At 44.2% G+C, this 24,279-nt stretch overlaps 2 protein-coding genes across 4 annotated transcripts in view; both read right to left on the bottom strand.

The window, feature by feature from the left end:
- Positions 1-4,047: 4,047 nt before the first annotated feature.
- On the bottom strand, positions 4,048-7,623 carry zfp36l2 (zinc finger protein 36, C3H type-like 2). The gene is made up of 2 exons (XM_030748047.1): positions 7,330-7,623; positions 4,048-7,138 (listed from the first exon to the last, which is right to left on the bottom strand). The coding sequence occupies exons 1-2, from the start codon at positions 7,417-7,419 to the stop codon at positions 5,936-5,938; spliced, it is 1,293 nt and encodes a 430-aa protein (XP_030603907.1). The 5' UTR covers positions 7,420-7,623; the 3' UTR covers positions 4,048-5,935.
- Positions 7,624-10,053: 2,430 nt separating this feature from the next.
- The window catches only part of thada (THADA armadillo repeat containing), a 143,449-nt gene continuing 129,223 nt past the window's right edge, over positions 10,054-24,279 (bottom strand). For all 3 annotated transcript variants that reach the window (XM_030747775.1, XM_030747774.1, XM_030747776.1), the window contains 2 exons: positions 12,891-13,066; positions 10,054-10,685 (listed from right to left, as the gene is read on the bottom strand). In XM_030747775.1, coding sequence (XP_030603635.1) covers positions 10,371-10,685; positions 12,891-13,066 — 491 coding nt within the window. In that variant the 3' untranslated portion in view covers positions 10,054-10,370. The remainder of the gene's footprint in view (positions 10,686-12,890; positions 13,067-24,279) is intronic.

Here is a 24,279-nt window from a genome sequence, read left to right as displayed (position 1 = left end):
ACAAGCATTAGCAGTAAACACTCGGGCCTCTCACAGGATGCTCTGTAAATATTTACAGCTCGGCATGCATTGAAGGGAGGACATGGTGGGCCAGGCGGAATGTGACTGACTGGCCTCGCCCAACTCCCTCCACCCAAAACACTTCTTCCCCTCACCCTCAACATCAGCACATCCCCGGGCTTGAAATCAACCAGGCAAAAAAACAAAAACAAAAAAAAACATTACCTTATTCAGCATCTGTGCTGCTGCAGCTGCAGGGGAGATCGCTCCATCTGAGTGTACAGCCAGAGGCTGCTTCCTGAAAGTAAAGTCAAGTTTGTGTTTGTGGACAAGCTTTGCAGAGAGGGGAGCCAAATTTTGGCTTCAGGTGGGTAATAACAGTGGGGAGTTTGAATTAACACATGCTGGATGTTTCCATACTATTATGCCCCTGACATTATCATTTTACTTATGCATGAAAATCAAGGTCTTCCCATGCACTCTGTAATCTTTACATGTGATGAAGCTGCTATAGACTCAAGGACACAAGCATCAGTCGCTAAACAAAGACACACAAATTTCCCTCCATTCCCACCAACATTCCCATGACACAGTTACATTACTTGCTTTTTTGGCAACGTGGCAGCTTACTCGGAGCATCCAAGAAAACGGAATGAATGAATGAACTTTTTTTTTTTTTTTGGAATAAAAAAAAAAAAAAAACTCGAACTTGGATCCTTTTTTATTGTTGCTGATTCATAAGAACTGTGGAGAGGAAGAAACGGTTTGAGAGCCGCTGCCTTCACCCGGATCTTAACGCGATAAACTTTAAATCACGCCTTCACCTTCAAATGCAATCACTTGCATGGCAAATGGCCAACCTTCACAGAGGAAAGGTATTCTAAATAAGCTTTGAATGCTGAATGAAGATGTGAATGTAAAATGTAGCTCCCACACCAAACTGCCACTTCCACGTGGTTTATAACGGCTCTTTTCTTATAGGAAAGAAAAGGGAGTCCATCTCATTATTATTAGTCAGTGTACCATTAAAATGATTGTGATGCTGCTATCTTAATGTAAAATAGTCACAGGCCACACGGGACTTCAGATTACTGAGAGAATGAATCCCTTGTCTGCGCTCTCGTTGCCTTAAGAAGGACTCGGATATCATCTGCCTCAATATTACCCTGAGTTATAACCAGATAAACAACTTAACCTCTAACTGGGCACTTCTGGAAAGTGTGACAGCCGTCTGAGCCGCACTGTCAGCCCGGGTGGAGTTTCGTACACACACAATGACACATGCACACATTGTTTCATTGTGAAATCAGAATAGGGTCACAAAAAGCTGACAATCACAAACGGGGACTTTTGAGGGTTGATTTACAACAACAGTGTGACTCCAAGCCCCGGAGCTGTGTGGGAGGAGAGGGTGGAGGGAGGATCCCTGCTAGAATGAGAAAATGTTTACTTTCACTTCAGTTATAAGTAGCAATTATATCTCATTAAATAAAGAAATATATTTTGCTTTAATCTTCCACTTTTATAATGAAATCAACCTGCGGGGGGAAACGTGGCAGTTAAGGTCTTATCAGAGTCTAATTAGGAGCTTGTGACATAAAAATGATTAAGAACCTTTGTTTTTTATTTGGCAAGCTTCCACCCATCTGGCACCCATATATTCTACAACAAAGTCTAAAAAGTTACACGCTGTTACCACTTGACCCCGGGTCTGGGCTGAGCATGCCAAAACAATACCAGGACGAGCGCCCGGCTTCTCAGAGCAGCAGCGCGGAACACAAATAGCAACTTCTAGAAGCCGTCGGGCCGCCGCTGCAGGGGAGAAGGGAAGCTGAAGGAGGAGGAAAAACAGCAGGACGAAGAAGAGGTGGAAATGGGTGGCGGCCAGGAAGCCGGACTCTTCCTGCCTTAATCACAAGTCTGAGAGTGTTTCCTTTCATTGTAGGAGCTCCAGACCCCATTAGCCGGCAAGACCCCTCAGCACACACACACATGAACGCGACTGCGCACACATCCTTCACTGGAAAAGTTCATGTTTTGCAGACATAACATATATGAACGGTAATACATTCACTCAAACCCTATATGTAGGTTCGTTGAGTGACACCCAGCCAAACACACTGGTTTTCCCACACACACATACACACACACACACACAGGGAGTCACAGGTACACAGATCCTACTTGGCAGGGCCACAGTACATTGTACAGCCCTTTGGCTCTACTCTGATAAACACTTCATTATGAAATCCTGAGGACACAGTAAATATTTGCCGAGGCCCTTATCGGCCTGCCTTATCTTGGCATGAACTCCAGGCACCGCATGACTCCCAGGCCTTGTATTTTCTTACTGCCTATAACTTTGCAGAACAGCCCTTCAGAAAACTGCTCTTCTTTGAAAGGCTCCTGGAAATCCAGGCACCACAAGGGGGACTTATGTAGGCCAGGGCCTTTAGCTCGGTCTAGACGTGAGCGAATGTGGCACTTCAATCAGAAGCCGGTGAGACTGGATGCTTTTCTGGATGCTGGTGAACGTTGCAGTTCACCAGCTCAGGTGACTGATAGAAGAAACACATTTACAGCTGCAGAGTTAATCAGTTACGGTGTGACGGCTGGTGCTGATACGGTCATCTGTGACCTGAGAGCGCAGCGACATGACTCACAGCGCCGCCGCTGTCGTGGATCGCTCTGGAAGTTTCGTCAGTGAAAAAATGTTTAGAATCATTAAAGATCTACCTACTGTGCTCATTTCAGACTCCATATTTGTATTCATGGGCTTTACTACAGTTCCAAATAATCTTTATTCATCCTGCACTCACATCCAGAGTTCATCCTGAAACAAGCAGTTTTAGCTGCCTTCCTTCTTCCTTTAAGCCAACTGTGTTTGTGACCTTTAGATCACTGGCCTACGGGCTCATGGGGATTACCTGTACAAACACTTGTGTGTGTATGTGTGAGTGTGTGTGTGTGTGTGTCACTGTGGTATAATCCTAGAGAACACAAAGGGTCAATGATTCACTCTTTATTCTCCATGTTGTGCTGGTATCTGAGTATTAGCTCTAAAAAACAAATTATGATCAATTCAAAAAAACAAAAACAGCACACGTGTTGCCCCCCCCCCATCAGTCACATTGTGACCCCTAAGATTTAACTTGTGACTCTGGACTACACTCTGCAGAAACCTCTGTCAGTAAGAGGCTGCAGAGACAGAGGGGCTGCTTCTTTAGTTAATCATATTTACATGTGTACTGTTACAGTGGTGGATGACCAGTGTGGACAAAGTGTCATTTAATGGGGTCGCCCTGTGTAGCCCTGTAAGCCAGCTCAGCTCAGTCAAACTTTCTGTTTGTGAAGGGCAGCCAATCAGGATACAGTTGGCTTAAAGGGGAAACTGAGCTGAAACGGCTTGTTTCAGGTAGCTGTTGATGTTGGAGTCTCTGCCAAAACCCATACAAGGTGCATAAAGGACTCATGCAAAGCTACTCTAGAGTGCCAGAGTGAGAACACGGAGCTGGAAACGAGCAGCATATCCTTCTTCTGCCGTGTGACGATCGAGGGCGCACGTGTGGATCACAAATCAGAATTCTCAACATATAAAAGATTCAAATCTTCCTCGTGGCAGCCGTCCAGCCGACGTTCCTGTGGCCCAACTTTGAAAATTCCAGCCCTCACTCCTCCCACAAGCCGCTCATCGCTCTGCCTGTGCAGCAGAACATTATGCAACGCCATGTCGAGTTTATCTGGGGCTTTGGGTTTGTGTGTCACATTTCCATGTTAGCAGAGAACATGTACAGATCTGGGGTGGGGTGGGGTGTATCCCAGTGGGATTCTGGGTCACGCCTTTGCCCGAACACTAGCTGCTCAGCATCGACTCGCTCATCTTCATCTTTCTCATCTTCACACATCTGTAAGAAGTCAGTCGGAAACTTTTTCAAAAATGTTTTGTTTTTATTGGGAGAACTACAAAAAAAATGTACAGTACAAAGTTAACAGTCTCACACTCGATTTGTAGTGAACTGATTCTCCCCTCAAAAATAACAACTCTCGTTGTCTTTTTGTCCATCTTTTTTTTTTGTTTTCTTTTATTACATTCAAAAAGCTTTACTTCTGATAAAGTAGTCAAAAGTACATAGTGCGCATCCCCCTGTACCTACTATGTACAAACCAAACGTGTCCATCCACTTCCCTCTTCAGCAAACTCAACACTAGATCTCAATATTTAATTATAAAAAAAAAAAAAAAGAGCAAAAGGAAAAACAGGAGGAGGAGGAATGGGGACTTAGAGAAAGGTTACGGTTGTCTTTTTTCTTTTTGTTGTCAGAGTGTCTGAGTGGTAACAACCTTTAAAAAAATAAAAAGAAACCAACACTACATTCAGTTCATCCTGTATTTATAAAAAGATGCCATGTAGGAAAAATACTTTATTTGGTTAATTTTAAGGCATGTCAAGATTATGAACCCCATAGGCACTACACAATAATACTGGGGCACAAGGGATTGCTACATTCTTTAGCACGTGGCTGGAATCACAGTGTGACCTCGTGCAAACAGAGAAAACAAAAAAAAGTAAAAAAAAAAAAAAAAATACTTTTTGGTTAATTTATTGACTCGGGTTCTTTGTCACTGAAGTCTGATCTAGATCAACGAAAAGATGAACGAAGGTTTGGACGGTCTATACAAACCACATTGTTTATACATTCTACAGAAACATCTAAATAGGGACCAAAAGAAAAAAAAAAAAAGCCTTCTACAGCTCTGACACACAACCTCAGGAGCAAACAGCAATCACGCAAACTTTTTTTTTTAATAAACGTAAACAAGGAAACAAAATTAATGAAATAAATATCACATACGTTCTCTTAAATTAAGATTTTTTTTTAACTCATTTACAATAAAAATAACCAAGTGAAGTTACAAAAAAAAAAAACAAAGGAGAAAAAAAACAAAACAATATATATATTACTGTGAAAAGAACATACACTCCACTTTATGCAGATTAATAATGGCGATCATAATTTAAACATAAAAGAATATAGATCTATTGCTTCATCATACTTGATAAATACAGTATGGACACAAATTACCAATGTAGCCTATACTTTTTTTCACAAGATAATAAATAAGTTAAATAGTCCATAGCTAGTTATGCACCGCTATGTAAATCACTCGAAAAACAAAAACAAAAAAAAAAAAATAGCTAAAAAAATATATATATATATATATTCAACCATCAGCAGTGATTTCCCCAAACAAACCCAACTCAAGAGTGCTTTTTAACCAAGCAACAAACTACACTAACCAAACGAACCACTGGGTGGCGCTGGGTGACAGATCTGGAATGGAAGTTGAAGCTTTCAGAGAGGAAAGAAGAAGAAAAAAAATAATGTTACTTTAAGTCGAGGCATATTCTTGGCAGGATGAGAGGAAATCTGAAACCGCTTACAGTCTCTTCTTCTTGTCAAGTCATGTTACACACATACGCACACGCACACAATCTAATCCCAGGAAAAGTGTGGCTTGCCTGATAGAGCAACAATAAGGGAGAAGGGGGCTGCCATGAGCCCTTGGGCAAGGCACTGATGGAATGCCTTCTGTTTGCTATCTAAGTTTTAATACAGCTATATTACATATAAAGAAAAAAAAAAATACTACACTAATGCCAGGTCAAGGTCACTTTATAAACTGAAGCTTTATTGATCCCTGTGGGTGAGACTCTCCTCTTGCCCCCCTCCAGCGAGGTCAGAGCAGGGTCAGCACCCCTAGAGCTGGTAGGGATTTAAAGTCTTGCTCAAAGGCACTTCAGCAGGGTGGATGCTGCTGAAATGGGGCAGGGGGATCCTGGGATCCTCTGCTTGAACGACAGTCTATCTCACTCACTGACAACCCACCTCCCCTGACTCGTCCATAATCCATATGAAACAAAACAAAAACGTGATTAGTCATCTGAAATCGACAGCCTGCTGAAGATTGGCAAACGTCTTCCAGCTTCCAGACTCGGGGACTCGGAGCCGCTGAGGCTCCCGGAAGAGCTGAGGGACCCGCTCGCATAGCTCTCCCGGTCAGAGAGCGAGTCTGGCGGGCTGGGAGGAGGCTCGAACACCGGCGACTCGCTGAGGCGGCGCAGCGCCTGCAAGTGGCTCATGTTGTAGGTCGGAGGGGAAGACGGGCACACGCTGCTCTGCATGTTCCCGTAGCAGGCACCGGTGGAGTGGTTGTTGGCGTAGCTGCTCATGGTGTGCACAGTCAGCGGGGCCAGTAAGGCTTTTAGGTCCTGTCCGGGGAAAGAGAAGGCACTGTTGATGCAGGGCACGGAGTTGGGGGACAGAACGTCGTCGTAGTAGCTGGCGGCGGAGGTGCAGGAGGAGGCTGTAGTGGGAGGCGGTGGGGTCCGGGACGTCGGGCTGTCGAGCAAGGGAGACTCCAGTCCGTGGTGGGTGGAAAAGCCGGAGAAGCTGAGACTGTGGTGAAGCTTTGGTCTGTCCCTCTGGGTGTAGCCGAGCTGCTGCGGCGGCAGGACGTCCCTCTGACCGTAGCCGCAGAGCTCACGAGCCGATCTGGGCTCCGCCGTCTGCACGTTAGCGTTGGCGGACGGAGCGGGCCGGCGCTCGTCAGCGTTGTGGATAAAGTGACACCGGGGACCGTACGGGCAGAAACCGATGGTGTGGAAGGTGCGGCACGGCTCCGTTTTGTATTTAGGGTGGCGGGACAAGCTCCGCAGCTCGTGGTAACCGTGAGCGAACTGACATTTTTCGCCGTACTTGCAGGACCCGTTCTCCTCGAAGGGCCGACACAGCTCGGTCTTGTAGCGGGTGGAGTTGATCTGTGAGCCGGGCTTCTGCTGCAGCACGCTCCGCTCTCCGTTCTCGCTGTAAGCGCGGTCGCGGAACTTGTTCTCCTTGTTGATGAGGGCCGTGGCGCTGCTGTTGCTGCTCGGCGCGTTCTCCTTCAGGCTGCTGTAGGTGCCAATGGAGAATTTGTTGCCGTTGTTCATCGCCTCCACGTTGCTGGTTGAGTTTCTGCGGTAATATCCCGGCGTGAAGGCGCCCCCGGAGCCCGGAGCGCCGACCGGAGCGCCCACCGCCTTCTTGTCCAGCATGCTGTTGATGTGGAGGGCGTTCATGTTCATGCTTTTATCTTGCTGTTGGGAAGAAATAACACGAACTTAGCGACTCGGACACTTTTGACCACATGGCATGTTAAAAACTTCGCCTGCAACATTACAACTTGTTGCAGGCGAACACATGCTAACTCCGCAGAAGTTAGCACATAATTTCAACTACTAAACGAATTCAAAACAAGAAAAGCCTCATATTTTGCTTTTTTTTTTACCTTATAAAACATGTCCATGTCGTAGAAAGCTGACAAGACGGTCGTTGACATCTCGTTTCCCCAAGTTTGCTGCCGCACTGCCTCTTTCATGGAGGACCGAGCAGGATCCTTGAATGCGACGAGCGGTAGTTTGTGCCACGACTGGTTTTGGTTGTGGAAAAGAAAAATAAAGTTTTGAAAAGTTGCTCAAAAAGTTTGTGCAGTTTTAAGTCCGTTGAACAGAGGGGAGGGGGGAGGTGTTAGGGTTGTGTTGTTGAATTGCAGATAGTTTTATCTCCTCCCCTTGAGAAGCGCTGAGCCAGAGTGCTTCACTGGGAGCCGTAGGCTTCGTATAAATGTTGCGTGGCCGGGGAGGGGCGAGCTCGAGTCGGCGCAAACTTTTGCAAGGAGCCGCCTCCTCCCCGAAAAAAAACTTCCATTCACCGGTTGGCCGCCTATTCTTTAACACCACGCCTTGAAATACAACCCCAGCCTAACCCCGCCACCACCATCACCGCCCTCTTACCCTCCACACCCCTCGAAACTTTTTTTTTTTTTTTTTTAAATCACAATTTTGTGGAAGTTGGTTTTGCTCTTTGGGCTCGCTGAGAAAGAATGTAGTACTCTACTATGAATGCACGCCAGCCTGCAGCACATGAACCAAAGTGAAAGCTTGGGGCTTCTCAAGTCCTGGGATTTGAACCAGCAGTCGTTTTTAGAGCCTCTGCACCAACACACTTAGAAGCTGACACATGTATTTGTAATGGAGGGAAATTCTGCCTCTCCCTCTTTCTCCTTCTCCTTGTGGATGGGGTGAGACCACAAGTATGAGCAGAGAGAAGTCCAGGCAGAGTGCAGCACAATTTTTAGCATCCACTGGTTGCATAATCCACAGTCTCCAGTCTACACAGGAGCAACGGCCAGTTAAGATGACCTACTTTAATCTGGTCACAACTATCAGTTGCCTTTCACCTTTTAAAGTTAGAAATATGTCACTTCTGAAGCACAACATGCAGCGTCATAATGGCAGTAAATAGATTTGTTTTGGTTCAGTCTTTTTTAAAGCACTCCTCTGAGTTCCTCTCTAAACTTGTTTTTCACCCTCCTCCAACCTCAAGAGCTCAGACTGTGCAGGAATGCGGTTTTCGTGTGAAACGACGGAGCAACACTGCCCCCTTGAGAGCAACAGAGGAAGTGGCGAGGGGAAAGGACTGAGGCGCCACCTGCTGAGCAGAGCTGGGTAAGATTTAGAGGTACATCCAGTACCATCATACTTTAACTGATTCTTTGGGTCTCATTTTTCCCTCCCCACCACAAAGAAGTTAAAGTAAATCTCCTGACACAAAAAGACGTGTTTTTTTTTGTTTTTTTTTTTAGTTGTTTTTGTCATTTTAACAAAACCTCCATCTAACAATAAAGTCCCTCTGCTGTAAAGTCAAAGAGTGCGGTGCGGTCGCAATAAGCTTCCCCCTCTCAGCGTGATGTGACCTTCCAAGGATGGCAAAATGTTCACATGAAAATGTCAAACTACTCTCAAGTCTGCTCCTGGAGTTGTGTCAAGTTTTAAAAACCGCAGTGGAAAGATTGCAGAGTTGGCAGCAGAGCACGGGAGCTCTATATCAGGCCTCTGAAAGGCAGATATTTCAGTCAGGAGGGTATAAAAAAATGCAACACATATCACCAGAAATGACTAGTTTCTGCAGCACTTGGTTTTCCATATATTATTATAATTGGAAGCATGATTATAAAAGTTTTCCTTCTGTGACATGATTCAGTGTCCTGTTAAGGGCTGAATGGTTTGGTTAGAGATGGAAGAAGAGCGAAGAAAAAAAAAAAAAAAAAAAGGAAAATAGCAACAAGCGAAAAACAAGTGACATAAGAGCTTGGAATCTACTACTACCAACCCTAAAATTAGGCTGAGGGCTGCCCCAGGACTATTTGCAATGTTGTGATAAATAGTTTAATGTGAAGGACAGACACAGCGAGGCTCCTGAGAAATCCCTCGAACACATCCCTGTCCCGCAGAAACCGCTCTCCCATCGCACGGCTCTGTTTTTATTGGGGGATGTCGAGCTGCTCCAAAACATTACGTCAGCTTTACTGTAACAGGGAACATGGCTACTGCACTGAAGGGTCCAGCTGTATGAGGGGGCAGCATGAATCCACACACACACACACACACACACACACACACACACACACACACAGGCAGGACAGTAGTGCATTGTGCCTGCCTCCTAATTACATAACCAGGAAAACTAGAGGGAAGAATAAAAACGCAGTCCAATGGGAAGAGTCCTGCAGTAAATTAAATATCACAGGAAAATAACACCTCGTATAAACACACAGGAGTCAACGCGTACACTGAAATACAACTCTGGTGACGTGTCGAGCGCAGACACAGTCGCAGCACTCAAGCCGGAGCCCGAAAGCTCCGAGGCGCCCGAGTTGTTTTGTTCCGATTTCAAATTCCCTGGTGGATGTGAGGAGCGCGGGACGCACTGCGAGCTCAATGCTGACACTGTTGGAAGTTTGTCGTGTGACACATTCCCGCTGATAACAGAACAGTGCATCGTGTGTTGTTTTCGCACGAGCTCGGTTTGAATTATTGTTATGGCTTCACAATTGCCAGAAATCTGCACACATGTTCATGCAGTGTTACAATTATCATCTCCAGACTCTTTAAAAACATCTTAGTGTTCAAAACAAAACAAACAAAACAAAACAAAACAAAAAAACAGGCAATTATGCTTTATTTTTTTCCATTTTAGGAGATGGGAACATTGGATTTAAAAAATACACTAATTAGGGAACAGTAATCATACACTTATAAAACTGCTGGCAATCAATGAGAGCAACATTTGTAAGACATGAAGTTAAAAAAAACATATTTCCTTCATTCCCTTGACTTGATCATTAAAAGACTTCAACCACAAAACCAGCCTGTGGTCTCCTGTGTCGGGTTATTAAAGTCTATTTATGTGATAATTGAAATATTTGGAACTCTTTTCCCATCTAAAATAAACAACTAGTTCTACTAAAACCAATCCCTTCCAGCGTCTCTATCTCAGCCTATCCAGCACCTCCACAGCCAGAGCGGCCCTCTGCTGACGCAGCGTGAGCCGGGCGTGCTCCATGCTGCAGGAGAACTGAGGCAGAGCTGGGAGGGAGTCCAGGGCCTGCTGGGAGCCGAGGGCCTCGCTTTGGGCCAGGGCGTGGATTTGGTGAACCCGGTCCAGCCCGGCAGCTCCTGGTTCCTGAGTGTCCTTGAAGGTCAGAATGAGGGAGCAAAGGTGCCTGTGCAGCAGCTTCACCCACTGGATGGGCTCAGCCCACAGGTTCAGATCCCCCTTCTCGAACAGGAAGTCCTCATCGTCCTGGTCAAAAACAAAATGGAAGTCAGTTCACTGGAAGGGGATTTAAAGAAGGTCCCCCCCACCTAGAGCTCTTTGTGTGCTACCTGTCCAATCTTCACTCTCCTTTTAATCCAGTTTCTACCAAATCTTGAAGGAAATATCTCACATTTTAGCTGCTAAATTCTCCATTACCTTTTCCAAAATAATGACTAACTTTGTTGTTTAGTACTAGATACAGCCACATCCACACAGCTCTGGGATTTTAGCAACCCTAAAACAGAGACTTTTGCCAATGTTGCTGATTTGTCACAATAACTCTCAAGCTGTGCTTTATCTGCTGCCAGGAGGGCCTTACTTATTCTGAGGCATTCCTTTCAGAAGCAGTCTGAAACCAAAACACTGGGTGATCATTCTCTGTGGTTATGCTCTGTGGTCATAAACTGTATATAAAAGATGGACACAGTTTCCAGGTCTGAAAACTGAAGTCAACGTGGAAGTGCCTTAAACCTGCATTCTTTATAATGGCCAACAGGGGGTGACGCCTCTGGTTGCCAAAATAAGTCCGATTATATTGCAAACCGTTGTAAAACAACCTTGATAGTCACTATGACTTCATTAAACACTTTCCTGATGAGTTTATGGTCCCAGTTGTTCTTTGCATATCAGGACATGGTGGTGTATTGCTGGAGACCTGAGTAAGAACAATACAAACCCTGAGGCTGTTAGGATAAGGGGTGGTGTCTAATTTCTACCTGCTGCCATGCAATCAGTATATATCACTGGGGTGGAGCCTGTCACCCGTGTTACTAGCCATCATCATGGACAGCTCTTATGGGGCTCTGGAGGTAGAGCAGGTCACCTACTAATTGGAAGGTTGGCGGTTCGATTCCTGGCTGCTGCAGGCTACATGCCAAAGTATCCTTGGGCAAGATACTGAACCCCAAGTTGCAAGCGTCGGAGTGTGAATGTGTGTTAGACAGTAAGCACTTAGTTACACATGGAAATGCCTGTATGAATGGGTGTGAATGGGTGAATGTAAACATGTTGTATAAGTGCTTTGAGTGCTCAGTTAGAGTAGAAAAGCGCTATATAAGAAGGAGTCCATTTACCATTTATGCTGTCACATGACCAGTCATTTCAAGATGATGATGTCGCTGACCAATAGTATTATATGCCGATAGTAACTGGCAATTCATAGATTTATCCTAAGACCGATACTGATAAATCTGATAAGTTGGTCAAATTTTTTTCTTTCAGACACACAGAACAGAAACAGATTTATTTACTCGTTCACGCTCTGCCCATATTAGCTGGTTGCTCTATTTGAAGCGTTCCAAACGTGTGTCTTACCAACATACATTCAGACTGAGAGGTTGCTGCTATATGGTAGATACCTTCGTTCCTCAGTCAGATCCACCCCTGCTCCTGACATCTGGTTTCAAAACACCAAGATGGCCACAGCTAAAAGACTCAGTTTGAGGCTTCTTGACAAGACTTCACAAACTAATGGGCGGTGGTTAAGTCCATCTTTTATATACAGTCTACGGCTGGTGGCTAAGTCCGTCTTTTATATACAGTCTGTGGTTAGTATGAGTAACAGGTTTCACATTAAACATATTTATATGACTCAGAATACTGAAAAGTGGCAGCTTTAAGAATACAGTGCCTTGGGTTGTATTTAAGTAATCAGCCAAAGTTCAAAAACACATGAGCAACTAAACAGAATCCAAAACTAAATAGACGGCTAAACAAAATGTGGGTAGAGCGCAGAAACCTTGGTTTCTCAAAGAACTCAACTATTTTGACTTCTCGTGGGAGCAGAGTAACATCAGAGCAGCAAGCAAATTGTCCCTGATTTTTCACACTTCACACACCGTGTTAATCAAACATGAATCATACGGTTACTACTGAGTCAGTATGTTACTATAAAATTCAATTCAATATGTCCCTGCATAGCAGCGTATCAATGATTTTTCCACCCTGACGCTTCACAAACGGCCATAGAAAGTCCAACCTTGAGACATCAGTTTCACTTAATGAAAAGCATTGATAGTTTATGTAGTCTACTGACTGGCAAACACCTCACACTGTTCCTTTGAACTGGGCGTGATGTTCTTTTACCACAGTGTTACAGTCCAAGCTGTCAATAAGCATCTGCACTGAGGTCGCAGTGACAAATGAAAGAAAATCATATGAGAAAACAAGAGTTGTGTGAACAAAACTCACCAGACTGGCAGCTTCATTTGCAGCTGCATCCTGACCGTCCTCATCCTCTCCCAGCAGCCACTCTATCAGCACAAGGACCCCAGCTTGTACCTGCCCCCACATCTCAAACAGTCGACACAGGAGCTCCACGCCTGAACCCAGGGCTGCTGGAGGACACATGGACACACCTGCTGCATCTGAGGACAGAAGAGAACATGCGTTTGTTTAACATGTGAAACAGTATTCCTGATGAGGCTTCAGTGAACAGTAGATGGAACAGGTCTTTCAGGGGTAACAGTTTTAATACACAACACTGGAATATGAAGCGTAGGCTAGCTTAAAAATGGAATATTCAGTATATTTTAATGTAACCGTCATTATTTGATCATTTATTCTAATGTTATGAGGTCTACCATGTTATCATTTTCAAATGTATTTAGAAATACAGTGTTTAACAAATCTATTAGACACAAATGTTTTAAAAACCTGTCTAAAACTTCTTTAAAAACTAAAAATTATCCTGTTATTAGTCAAGTCGGTGAGGTTAAACAGATTTATTAAAATCATGAGGGAAACCCTGTGCCCCCTATCAGGGTAAGGGTTAAGAAAAAATAGTAGGCACACCTAGATTACTACAAGGAAAGCATGAGTTTTCAGCCATGTACAGAATATAGCATGTTTTTATGACAGCGCAGCCCACAGGCTGAGCCCACTGAGTGCCATGAAAGGAAAAACCATTACATGTAGTGGAGTGTTCCTGAATCCAAAATAATCGAACCCCAAGTCTGACTAAAACTTGAGCTGAAGTAAATCATTCTAATAAAAGCTCAACAGTAGACCGTTTGTAAAACGATCTGCGAGGAAAAATGTGCGCACGCATCTCGGTGCACGAGAACGATCAAATCTTAGATGCGGTAAATGATCTAGATGTGGATGGAAATACGGCAGGTAGGGCCGGGGCTTTCTGACCGCTGCATGAAAACACGTTTTCCACCTTGACCGGGTTTCCCCGTTACCTCGCTGTGGGCTTGTAGCTGTTGGTGCTTGTGAAGTCGCGATGTTTGAATGCCACTGTGTTCTACACTAAGTGTCCACTAAGTGTGCGTGTGTGCGTGTGTGTGTGTGTGTGTCCTCTCTGGGCTTGAACGTGCTTCTGGGAATCAAAACTACATCTCATACAACCAACCGCCATCAGGGTGTGTATGAGCAGATTCAAAAATATACTTGCACTAATCTGCGCACGCACTCACACTGCAGCGCTGCTCCTAACACTCTCGCATGTTAAATTAAAGGACTGTCTCGATGATTGAGATGTGTAACTGCAATGTTCATGTGTCTTATTTTACATCCAGCGGCTTCCATGAAATCCACATGAAAAATTTTTTGCTATTTGTAGGCTTCGACAAATGGGCCGTGATGCACACATACCCCAAAGGCAGGCCTGTCATGAAGCCATTCCTCTGCAGTGCTGTAAGACTTTAGAGGAAGTGGAAGTGCAAGGACACACACTTCAAACAGGGGGGAAACACAGCATATGACTTCATTTAACGACTCCAGTTGTCCACGCTGCAACTATCTGACACAGAGGTTGTGTGTATTGTTCTGCCACCTTGACCATCCTCACTGCAGCTGACACCCAGATAACAGCAGACACTTCAAAAGGCTTTGAGAGCCACTAGCCAAAACATTACCACTACGGGAAGAGAAGAGGAAAGGAGGGAGGGAGGGAGGAGGCATATGGACCCCTATGAGTACACATACAGTTTAAAACACACATACAGTACAGGGTTGGGACCCCAGATTGTTTTTCATCTTCAGAGAGGAGGCGTAAAATCGGAGCAGGGCCTGGAGTCTGAGCGAAGAGGGAAACCCGCTCTGTGAACATTAGAGCCTGCTGATTGTAGTGTATTAGAGGAGATTTAAGAGTTTAAAAGCATGAGTGACAAATTCCTTTCTTTACCAAGAAGCCGCCTTTCTCTGGGACAGCCCTGCCTCTGAAGTCAAGCCCTCCCCCCTCCCCGTCCTCCCCCCGACATTAGGAGACATAATAGGAAATTTTAGCTGCATTCAATTTATCTACTTTTCTACGGAGGTTTCACACGTCGCTTAACCTGATTTCCCTCTCAAGCTTTTTGGCGCAAAATGTCCCTCTTTCTCAAGGGGATTGTCTTTCATGCCGTGACTGCTGAGCGTGTTGGATGCAAGCATTTTAATCAGGTAGTGTTTGGTGTTGAAAGACTGCGAGGCAATCCGCAAATGACAATATCACTCGGTGGAAGAATGGGCTTGGATAGGATGGGGTGAGGCTGAGGGTGTGTGTGTGTCTGTGTGTGTTTGTGTGTGTGTGTGTGTGAGAGCGAGGGAGTGCCGTGCAGTTGGCATCCACTGGCACACTCTCCATCCTCTGGCACTTCTACAGTACATTTGAGCTGGGCAGGGCAGAGCAGGAGAGCGAAGGAAAAACTTAACCTTGTGCCACTTGTGGAAAGAGTGTAACAGTTGAACCATTCTGAGCTTTTTAAACATTTGACTTTTTTTTAAAAACTTCACTGAGCTCTTTGGTTGCTTTGTTACAGACTGTGGCAACCACTGGTTTTAGAAACTGCTTTATATGTAAATCTGATTGAACCAAACCTTAAAACAAACCCTTCACCAGGCACATAATATCTTCTCTGGTGGGAAAGTAAACACAGTGGCATGGAAGCAGCCTCCATCCAACGGTGACCTCATGAATCAAATATTGCTGCCTCTTCCAAAGTGCATTAACAGACCATTCAAGAAGTCTGGGCTCTAGTTTTGGTAAGTAATGTTATTTAGCATTAATTAGCAGGTGTCTGTGCACAGCACCCACTCAGTTTATGGATGCTTGTTGCTATCAGAGCTTGCCAGCATTAGACAATAACTTAGTGCTCCACCTCCTACTTTAAATGGTCACTTCTAGCTAACAAAAGATCCGGATTGGCAATGGTTAGAAAGCTAAAGTTGAGGCTTCACAAACCTGATGCCAACCTCTGAAGAAGGCCCACAATGCTAAATAATATTAATAGAAGATGAGAGCTCACTCAAAACTGCTTCACACAAAACTCATGTAATCTGATCTTGCATTGTACCAGTTCATTTCCTTCCCTGTTGCAGCCTTGCTTATCATGGTAAGTGTAGGGTTATATGTTAATCTATTTCTTCACATTACTGTCTGTTTTTATCAACTCAAACTAAGGACAGGGTATCAAAGTGTCCATATTTGTCACCGAAAAATCTAGAAAATTCAGAAAATGTATAATTTTCTTTATAAATTTCCAAATTTTTGCATGACTGAATGTGCTCAAAGGGACAAATTCATTGGTTATAAAGTATCAATTAAGAACAGTATGGTCCGTTTGTCCTGCTGCAGCCACATTGTGTCTGATCTAACATTACAGCCACAGAACTGAATGAGGTGACGAGGCTCTCCAGTAAGTCCAAACTGAGCCTCTGCAGCTGGTGAAGGGGTGTCAGGTCTCCCATTGTGGGGCGGATGAGGGGCGGATGAGTGGGACGGGGATTATCAGTGGGGTGTCAGGACAGTGAAATGAGAGAAATCCTGGACACTTCCCGCCCTGCACTCGTCCAACATCACATTCACTTTAGTGGGAGTTCATTCCTTCGCTCAGCCACCCACATCTGAGGGATCTGGTTTAGATGCCCACTCAGGCCCCCCCTCCTCCCTAACTCGCCCTTTTAACAAAATCCACCTGGCGGCTGTAACCTGCTTCCAGACCAACGTACGGGTCCCTCAGCTACACCTGCTGTATTCCACAGCCTGGTCTTTATTCTGTGCAGTCAGGACAAAGTCCTGTCTGTCTGTTTGTCTAATGGGGGGGGGGGGGGGGGGGGCACAAACATCTATACACCAAAGATTTAATCAGATATCCAGTACTGTCCAAAAGTACTCAGCCACCCCTCATTTTAAGATTTTGCTTTAAGGAGCCAGCCTTTCTGAAGGTCTTTCAGTTTTTCTTTGGACATTGGCTGCTTTGTCTGCTCATTTTCAGTCCAGTCCGTGCACCTCACCATTTTCAAAGGAATTTTTTTTTTTTTTGGTTAAGCCACCTAACACTGACCTATGAATTATTCAAGCATAAAAAGGCACCAAACTCAAGGGATGAACCGGTGTTGTGTCAATCAGAGATTTCAGGCTGTGTGGAAGAATAAAGGTGATCATACCAAACACTTTCAAGCATGTTAGAATGATACAAACGTTTTTTTCCTGATAGCTTGGATTTCCATGCATGTTTGCACGTTTCAATAAATCGCAGCACTTATTTGCCATTTTCCTAGCAAAATATAAAGAAATACGTTCAGAGTACTGTAGGCTTCAGCAACTACCAGAGTTCTTACTGGCAATCTAAAAACTAGACTCTTTACCCAATAAAGGTGAAACACGCACCACCTCCTTGAGAAGAAAGAAAATCTCTCTTCTTCTCAGTGTGTGCTGCAGATGCTGCACTGGAGCGGAGACTCCAGGAAGCAAAGGTGTGAGATAGCGAGAGAGGTGTAAAATAAAAACACACACTTTACAGCCCTGACTTCCTCTGGTGGCTGACGAGAAACAGGGACTGCTGAGATCAAGAGCAGCAACAACAACAACAACAACAACAAGAGGAAACCAGACAGAGTACTAAAACCCAGTTATCAGTGAACATTAACACGGAAATGATGGTCTCAGAGTATTCCGGCTGCCTGAGTTCATCATCACGGCATTTTCCACTATTTTTATTCAGTCAAACACGAGTCAAAGGCCGCCTCACCAAGGGGCCAAACAGGCTCCTATCAGTCCTATCATGGAAACCCCACCCCGCCTATTAAAGAAGACTTGCAAATAAGTACTCATGGCAGTGCAGTATGACTACACCGTCCGTACAGATCTTTGTTCATGTTTGTTTTAACAGGCCAAAGTAAATGGGTGGATTTCTGCCACATGAGATAACACAGAGATTGCAGGCAAACTTCACAATCAGGCCCTCTAAAGATGATTTTATATTCTGCTCTGTGACTGTTTGGGTGGGGTGGGAGTGGGGGTGGGGGTATGGGAGGAGGCTATAGTCCTATTTCAGTACAATAGGGAGGGGGTGCTTCAGCAGTCTTTCAGGTTTTAGTTCTCAACAATCATCTATTATAAGGTAAAGACCCTACAATGTAACAGCCAACGATCAGTGATCTATGAACAGCAGTTGACCTTTAAAGAGGAACGGATGTATTGGGAGGTGAGGGCAAAGAGAACTGAAACAGTACTGCACTTTAATTACTTTGAAACTCTCATAAGACAGAAAAAAAAAAAACAAAGTAGCAAAGGAAGCAACAGCTTCACTGCCTCCAGTATGGGCCAAACTCAAAAGATTTCCATAATGCAATTCATTAGCACCTTTTATAAGACAACATCAGGAGTTATATTAAATAAAGAAACCTTCAAAAAGAAGCTTTAGAGCCAATGAAGCCGTGAACACCACAAATAAAAATCAGCTGAGTTTTCTTTTTCTGGTTTATGAAAAAGGTTCACTCTCTCCCTTGTAACCATGAAAAATTCTATTTTTATTTATTCTATTTGGGCCTTAAAATCAAACAAAATGAGCATATCATGCTCTGAGTAAACACAGCCACAGATACTCCCTTAGGAGTTGATGTAAACACTGACCCATAACCACTCTCAGATCTAGGTCTGATTACAAATGTTTCACACTAGAGGAGGATGCGTAATGAGGCCGATTCTGTCTGATAAGGTTAGATTGTGAAATACCTATATTTGACACAGTGCACTGCTGTTTTATCTTAAGAGCACATCACAACCACTGCCGTATACTGCAGTAAGAACACACTGTACACACACTGCAACTGAGTCTGCAGACACTAGTCATTACTGCAGACATGTGACTTTATTTCACACCACCCACCAAATGATTAAAATCTCATTCCCCGTGCTGCTGTTTGGAGTGAAAGCAGCGAAAACACCAATTCTGTCTGTGTGCTTCCACTGGAGGGTGAAATAACTGCCTGTTTATTCCAAATGTAAAGAGCAGCGCTACAAATCCAACGTTGGGTAATTCTCCTCTACTTTCTGTGCGCTTTACGACGTCTGCTGAATGACACAAACCCCGGGTTTAACGGCCCGAGTGAGTGCTCTGCTAAAATAGGACGAGGCCTGTTTAATGAGCGAGCGTCCTTTGGCTCAGTCAGGTCGTTCACGTCCAATCAACTGCATCATCCAATGTAAATAAATGAACTGCGGGGGAGGGAATGCATGAATGGCATTATTCTGAACAGCCCTTTGCTGTCTTTACAGTAAGCAAAATAGGTTACTCCAGGTTAGTTGTTTGAATACAGTTCACTGAGAATGGCCAGGAGAACGAGCATGTCACTGGAGTGTACAGTATAAGGAAGGAAGGGGCAATAAAGGGTTAAAAGAGGACTTATATAGAGGTGGAAAGTTTGCATCATGACGATGATGTTTTGGGAAAAATGCTCAGTCATTTTCTGGTGCAGAGCAGCATGAGTGATACCAACCTGATATCTTTAATGCAAACAAGACGCCAGCATCAGGTTACCTTAGTGCAAAGAATTACGGTCGGCAGAAAATGCTAGTCTGGTAAGAAAATCCTTCTGCTGACCAGTACCCATCTAATCAGAAATATCTAAACTGCATGGTAGCAACTCTACGCATTCAGGCATGTAGACATGGTAAAGATGACCTGCTGAAGTTCAAAATGAGCATCAGAATGATTAAGAAAGGTGATTTAAGTGACTTTGAAGGTGGAACGGTTGTTGTATTTCAGAAACTGCTGATCTACTCGGATTTTCCCACACAATCATCTCTAGAGTTCACAGAGAATGGTCCAAAAAAGAGAAAATATGCAGTGAGCGTCCATTCTTTGGGTGAAAATACCTTCAGAGGAGAATGGCCTCTGTGCTTAGAGCTGATATGAAGGCAGCAGTGACTTAAATAACCACTCGTTACACCCAAGGTGTGCAGAAGAGCATCTCTGAATGCACGACTCGGTGAACCTTGAAGAAGATGAGCTACAGGAGCAGAAGACACTCCTGTGAGCTAACAGGAAACTGAGACTGCAATTTGCATGGGTTGGACAACAGAAGATTGGAGTTTCGATTTCTACTTAAACATGTCGACGGCAGGGTCAGAATCTGGTGTAAACAACATGAAAGCACAGATCCAACCTGCCGTGTAGCGACAGCTCAGACTGCTGCTGGAGGTTTAACAGTGTGGGGGATATTTTCTTCGCACACTTTGGACCCCTTTAGTAGCATTATAGGTTTTAAAAACTACCAAGCCAAATTCTCTGAAACTTGGTGGAGCTTAGGTAAAAGGAAACACCTCTAAATCTTTTAAAAAGCTGTAAGGCACGGTGCCGGCCTTGGCTGAGGTCTGTTTCATTCATTACAAATAAACGCAACTCAGAACTCTGTACGGGTATTTCAGCAAAATACTATTTGACTATTCTGTGAAGATATTTGTGGTAGACCTGTAATATGTTAACTTTACCTGTTAGACTTTGTACTGGACCATTTTTTTGTTTAGTTTTTACAAATGTTTGACAGCTGTAGTAATCTTTGTTTCCCCTGTCTGTGCAGCAGCATCTATGGATGTGGGCTCTGCAACATCACCCACTGTTCAGTGGAGTCCCGTTATGGACTCTTGGGATCAGCGTGTCTGCCAGATGTGACGAGCAGGGGACGGATCAGACTGTGAAATCGACAATCCTTCTTACTGACTGCAGATTGACCAAAATTTACAAAATCCACGTTATGTTTTATTTCATATAATCCTAAATGAGTGACTGAGCCCATAAACTCCTCAGGAAAGTGTTTACAGAAGTCAAGGCAGAGAGCCGTTTTCCCACAGACTTCTATAGCCTTTCTGCAACCACAGCTATCGCCCCCTGGTGGCCATTACAAAGAATCCAGGTTTATTTTAAGACAAGCTACAGTCACAGAAACTTTTTTTTAATGACTATTCAAAAATCATGACTAACCCTGGTAAGAAATTTTAGAAAATCAGCACATTTTTATATTAAAAATAAGGAAACTTATATGAAATATCTGATGTCTAGATTGACCTGCCTGCTGATCAGAACTCTAATCAAAGCCCTCTTATAATCCAAACCCCTCGATGCTCTATATATAAAGTCATCCCTCTGTTCCTGCCATGAGCCTGTCACAGTGCTGGAGGTCCAGCGAGGACAAGCAGAGTTTGATTTCAGACCTAATTAGTCTGGAGGTATTTGGAAGGTGGTGGTGGCGGTGGATGCCAGGGGGGGTGTGGGGGTCTCAATGAGATTTGCTCTTCTTGTCCAGGACAATGGCTCCCCTGTGGGTCACAGCTCAGGGACGAGGCACTTCAATTTACTTAGAGTGAATCTACACGCATTTCCACAGGTTTATCTTTTAATGGTCTAAAATCAGAGTGGAAACAAAATCATTTTCTGAGTGAAAACCCTAATCTTACCTACCAATAAAATAATATATGTTATTAAAAGTGACACTCTACAACTACTCTGACAGCGTTTATAACTGAGATACACAGTAAATATGCCCATTTGCAATCTTGAAACTGCTTCTATAAACAGGGAAAGCACTTTTAGCATGTAGTCATTTCATGTGTGTTGTTGAACCCTCTGTTCCCACATTTCTGCCCCTCCTCCATATCAAAGGCCCAGGAGTCACCGCCTCCATCTGAAGCAGCTAACACCTCAGATACTTGACTCTGCAATGGCAGGCCGTAAAAACACACACATGCTGCCCTTCATGTAAGATGGGCTGGCCTGAAGGCAATGGGAAAGGTACAAACAAACACACACTCTCACGGTGTGTGGACACACAGACACAAAGTGAAGTTGTTTTCCACTGGCACAGAAGTGCACTATATACTGTGTCTCGGTGTGGAGTAGCATGCTGCACTAACCCACTTCTATTTCCTTGGCACTCTTACTGCAGGGCTAACTCTGCTGGCCTGAGACATTATTATATATCAGTCACCGAGCCAAAGGTATCACCTACCAGCATGAGGTCTCTGGAGCGGTGGCTGAGAACTTCACCACTTCAGCAGTGACTTTGAAAGCTGCCTTAAGAGCCCATTATGCTTCCCGCATTGGTCGTGTTGCACACAAACAGTGATGTCGCCGCAGCTCTGCACCATTTATACCAGCAATGAGGGCATGAGTACTGGCTGCAGCACTCTCCTCAATGATCGGTGTCCCCACTCAGACAGAACCTCCACAGCAGCGCTGCTACAGGAGGAGAAGAAGTCAAAGCCTGAAGCAAAGAAAGCTTCTGTACTGATTCAAATTGCAGTAAAAACCAACAGTAAGAGGTGCATGACTGGCCAAAATGACACCAAAGCACAAATTGGCTTAGGAAACTACAAATAGTTATTTTCAAATTTCTCAGTGAGCTTTAGAGGTTCCTCTTTGTTGCTCACCAGCTACAGGAGTTTACCAGCTGAGTGTAAGGCAGGGGTTATGCTTGGTGTGGATAACATGGATAATTTGAAGGGCTGCACAATCAATTGAATTTTAAGCTCAATCGCAATTTCAGCTTCCCACGATTAAGTGAACAAGATGGAGCAATATTGAAAATGCTACAAGAACACAAAGCAACAGTAAAGACTTTTCCACTTTTTTCCCCTGTGAGCTGAACATAGTTTAGATAACCCTGAGTGCATCGCCTTCGACACGCAGCTGCAAATGTTGCTGAGTGTCGATGCATTAAAACAGTGAGAAAAAAAAAACAACTTTTATTTTGCTTTAACAATGGCACACAATCAAACACACAGAAAAGCAGTGCATGTGCTCTTCCAGTCATGATGACTTCATTAAATTTGCCTTGGTACTGCCAAAGGTCCTTCAAGCTAACTGCTGCGGATATAATTTTAGAAAATTGCTAAGCTTTAAAAGAAGAAAGATGACATATTTTCCCAAGTAAGGTCTTTTTTTTTATATTATTATAATCAATGGGATGTGACTCCTTTCAGGGTTTTCTGTCGTTTTTCATTTACATGAGGAATTTGACTTTCCTGGCCAAGTCTCTCAATCATTTGGTACAAGATTACCAATTTACCGTCTCATTTCTTCCCTTTCTGCGCTGTGCGCTGCATTCCTGCAGCGTGTACGACACGTGCTTAAATAAACTAGGAATTCTGTGGAATTTTTTATGATCATCTTGGCGGCCAGAGTAGATTTTTTTTAATGGTTTTGCTGGAGCTTGAAAGGTCACACAGAAGAAGAGGCAGACACTGATGCTTGTTTTTTTTTTTTTTTTCCCTTCCCCATCGTCCATGAGGAAATGTAAGGTATTTTACGGTAAGCGTGACACTCAGTGCCTCCCCCACATGCAAAAGCTGTCATTCTCCAAATGACGGGGAATATGGATGGACAGAGGAGAATGTCCCACTCTTTCCTCCACACACACATTGGGACACCCACTCTGTAATTATGCCTATTGTGTTCTCTTCCTGTGGCAGAGAAAGAAAACCTCTCCATCTTAGTCATGTTGTTGACCTCCTATCTGATTTTTAGCTGACAGCTTATCTGACCCTGTCTGGCCTTATGTACATAAACACTTATAGCGCGCAGGCACACACACACGCACGCACATACACACTCACCCTTTGGATAAATACTGGTATCAAAACATTTCCAAGGATTTTTCCAGGGTCTTGAGATCATGAAACAGACTCTGCCTTTAAGGGAAAATTAAAAATATTTTACTTAGTTTTCTTTTATGGCCACCAAATGAAATCAAACGGTGGCCACAACCTGGGAAAAAAAAAAAAAGAGAAACTCGTCACTATTCAGCCTTCAGCTAAACCGCAGCTTGAGTTGAGTCTTCCCCCATGACTATACCCCCCCCTCCCCTCAAATCCACAAACAGTGTTGCCATGAGACCTTTTCTTTTCTTTTTTTCTGTTTCAGGAGATGTTTTTGCTGTCTTGTGTTATGAGATGCTATCAGTGGGGAAAGACACAATAAGGGTGGCTCCTGCAGGGAAGCTGGGAAAATACAGGAAGTGAGTGTTGTGAGGACAGGAAGTCACAGTAAGGCTGTTTGTGAGGGAGCACTTCAGAGCAGGCAGCTGTCAGTACTCTTAGATGAGTGAGGATAAGAGTGGCATTTGGGGGTGGGGGGGTGTATGTGAGGGTGGCTGTAGCTCAGGAAGTTTGGTTGGTGGTTCAATCCCTGGCTGCTCCAGTCTGTATGCCAAAGTATCCTTGGGCAAGATGCTGAAACCTAAGGTGCTCCCGATGCAGTCATCGGAGTGTGAATGTGCGTGAATGTTAGACAGAAAACACTTGTGTGAACGGGTGAATGAGGCACTTTGTATAAAGTCGAGTAGAAAAGCGCTCTATAAGAACCAGTCCGTTTAA

Source organism: Archocentrus centrarchus, chromosome 15, assembly GCF_007364275.1.
Source record: "Archocentrus centrarchus isolate MPI-CPG fArcCen1 chromosome 15, fArcCen1, whole genome shotgun sequence".
In the NCBI taxonomy this organism is placed as follows: domain Eukaryota; kingdom Metazoa; phylum Chordata; class Actinopteri; order Cichliformes; family Cichlidae; genus Archocentrus; species Archocentrus centrarchus.
Note: the sequence above shows the minus strand (reverse complement) of the source record. Positions and strands in the feature narration are given on the sequence as shown.

Coding starts and splice junctions, on each gene's coding strand:
- zfp36l2 (XM_030748047.1), bottom strand. CDS start 7,419: ATGAAAGAGGCAGTGCGGCAGCAAACTTGGGGAAACGAGATGTCAACG. Junction 7,139..7,329: donor ACATGGACATGTTTTATAAG/GTAAAAAAAAAA, acceptor TCTTCCCAACAG/CAAGATAAAAGCATGAACAT.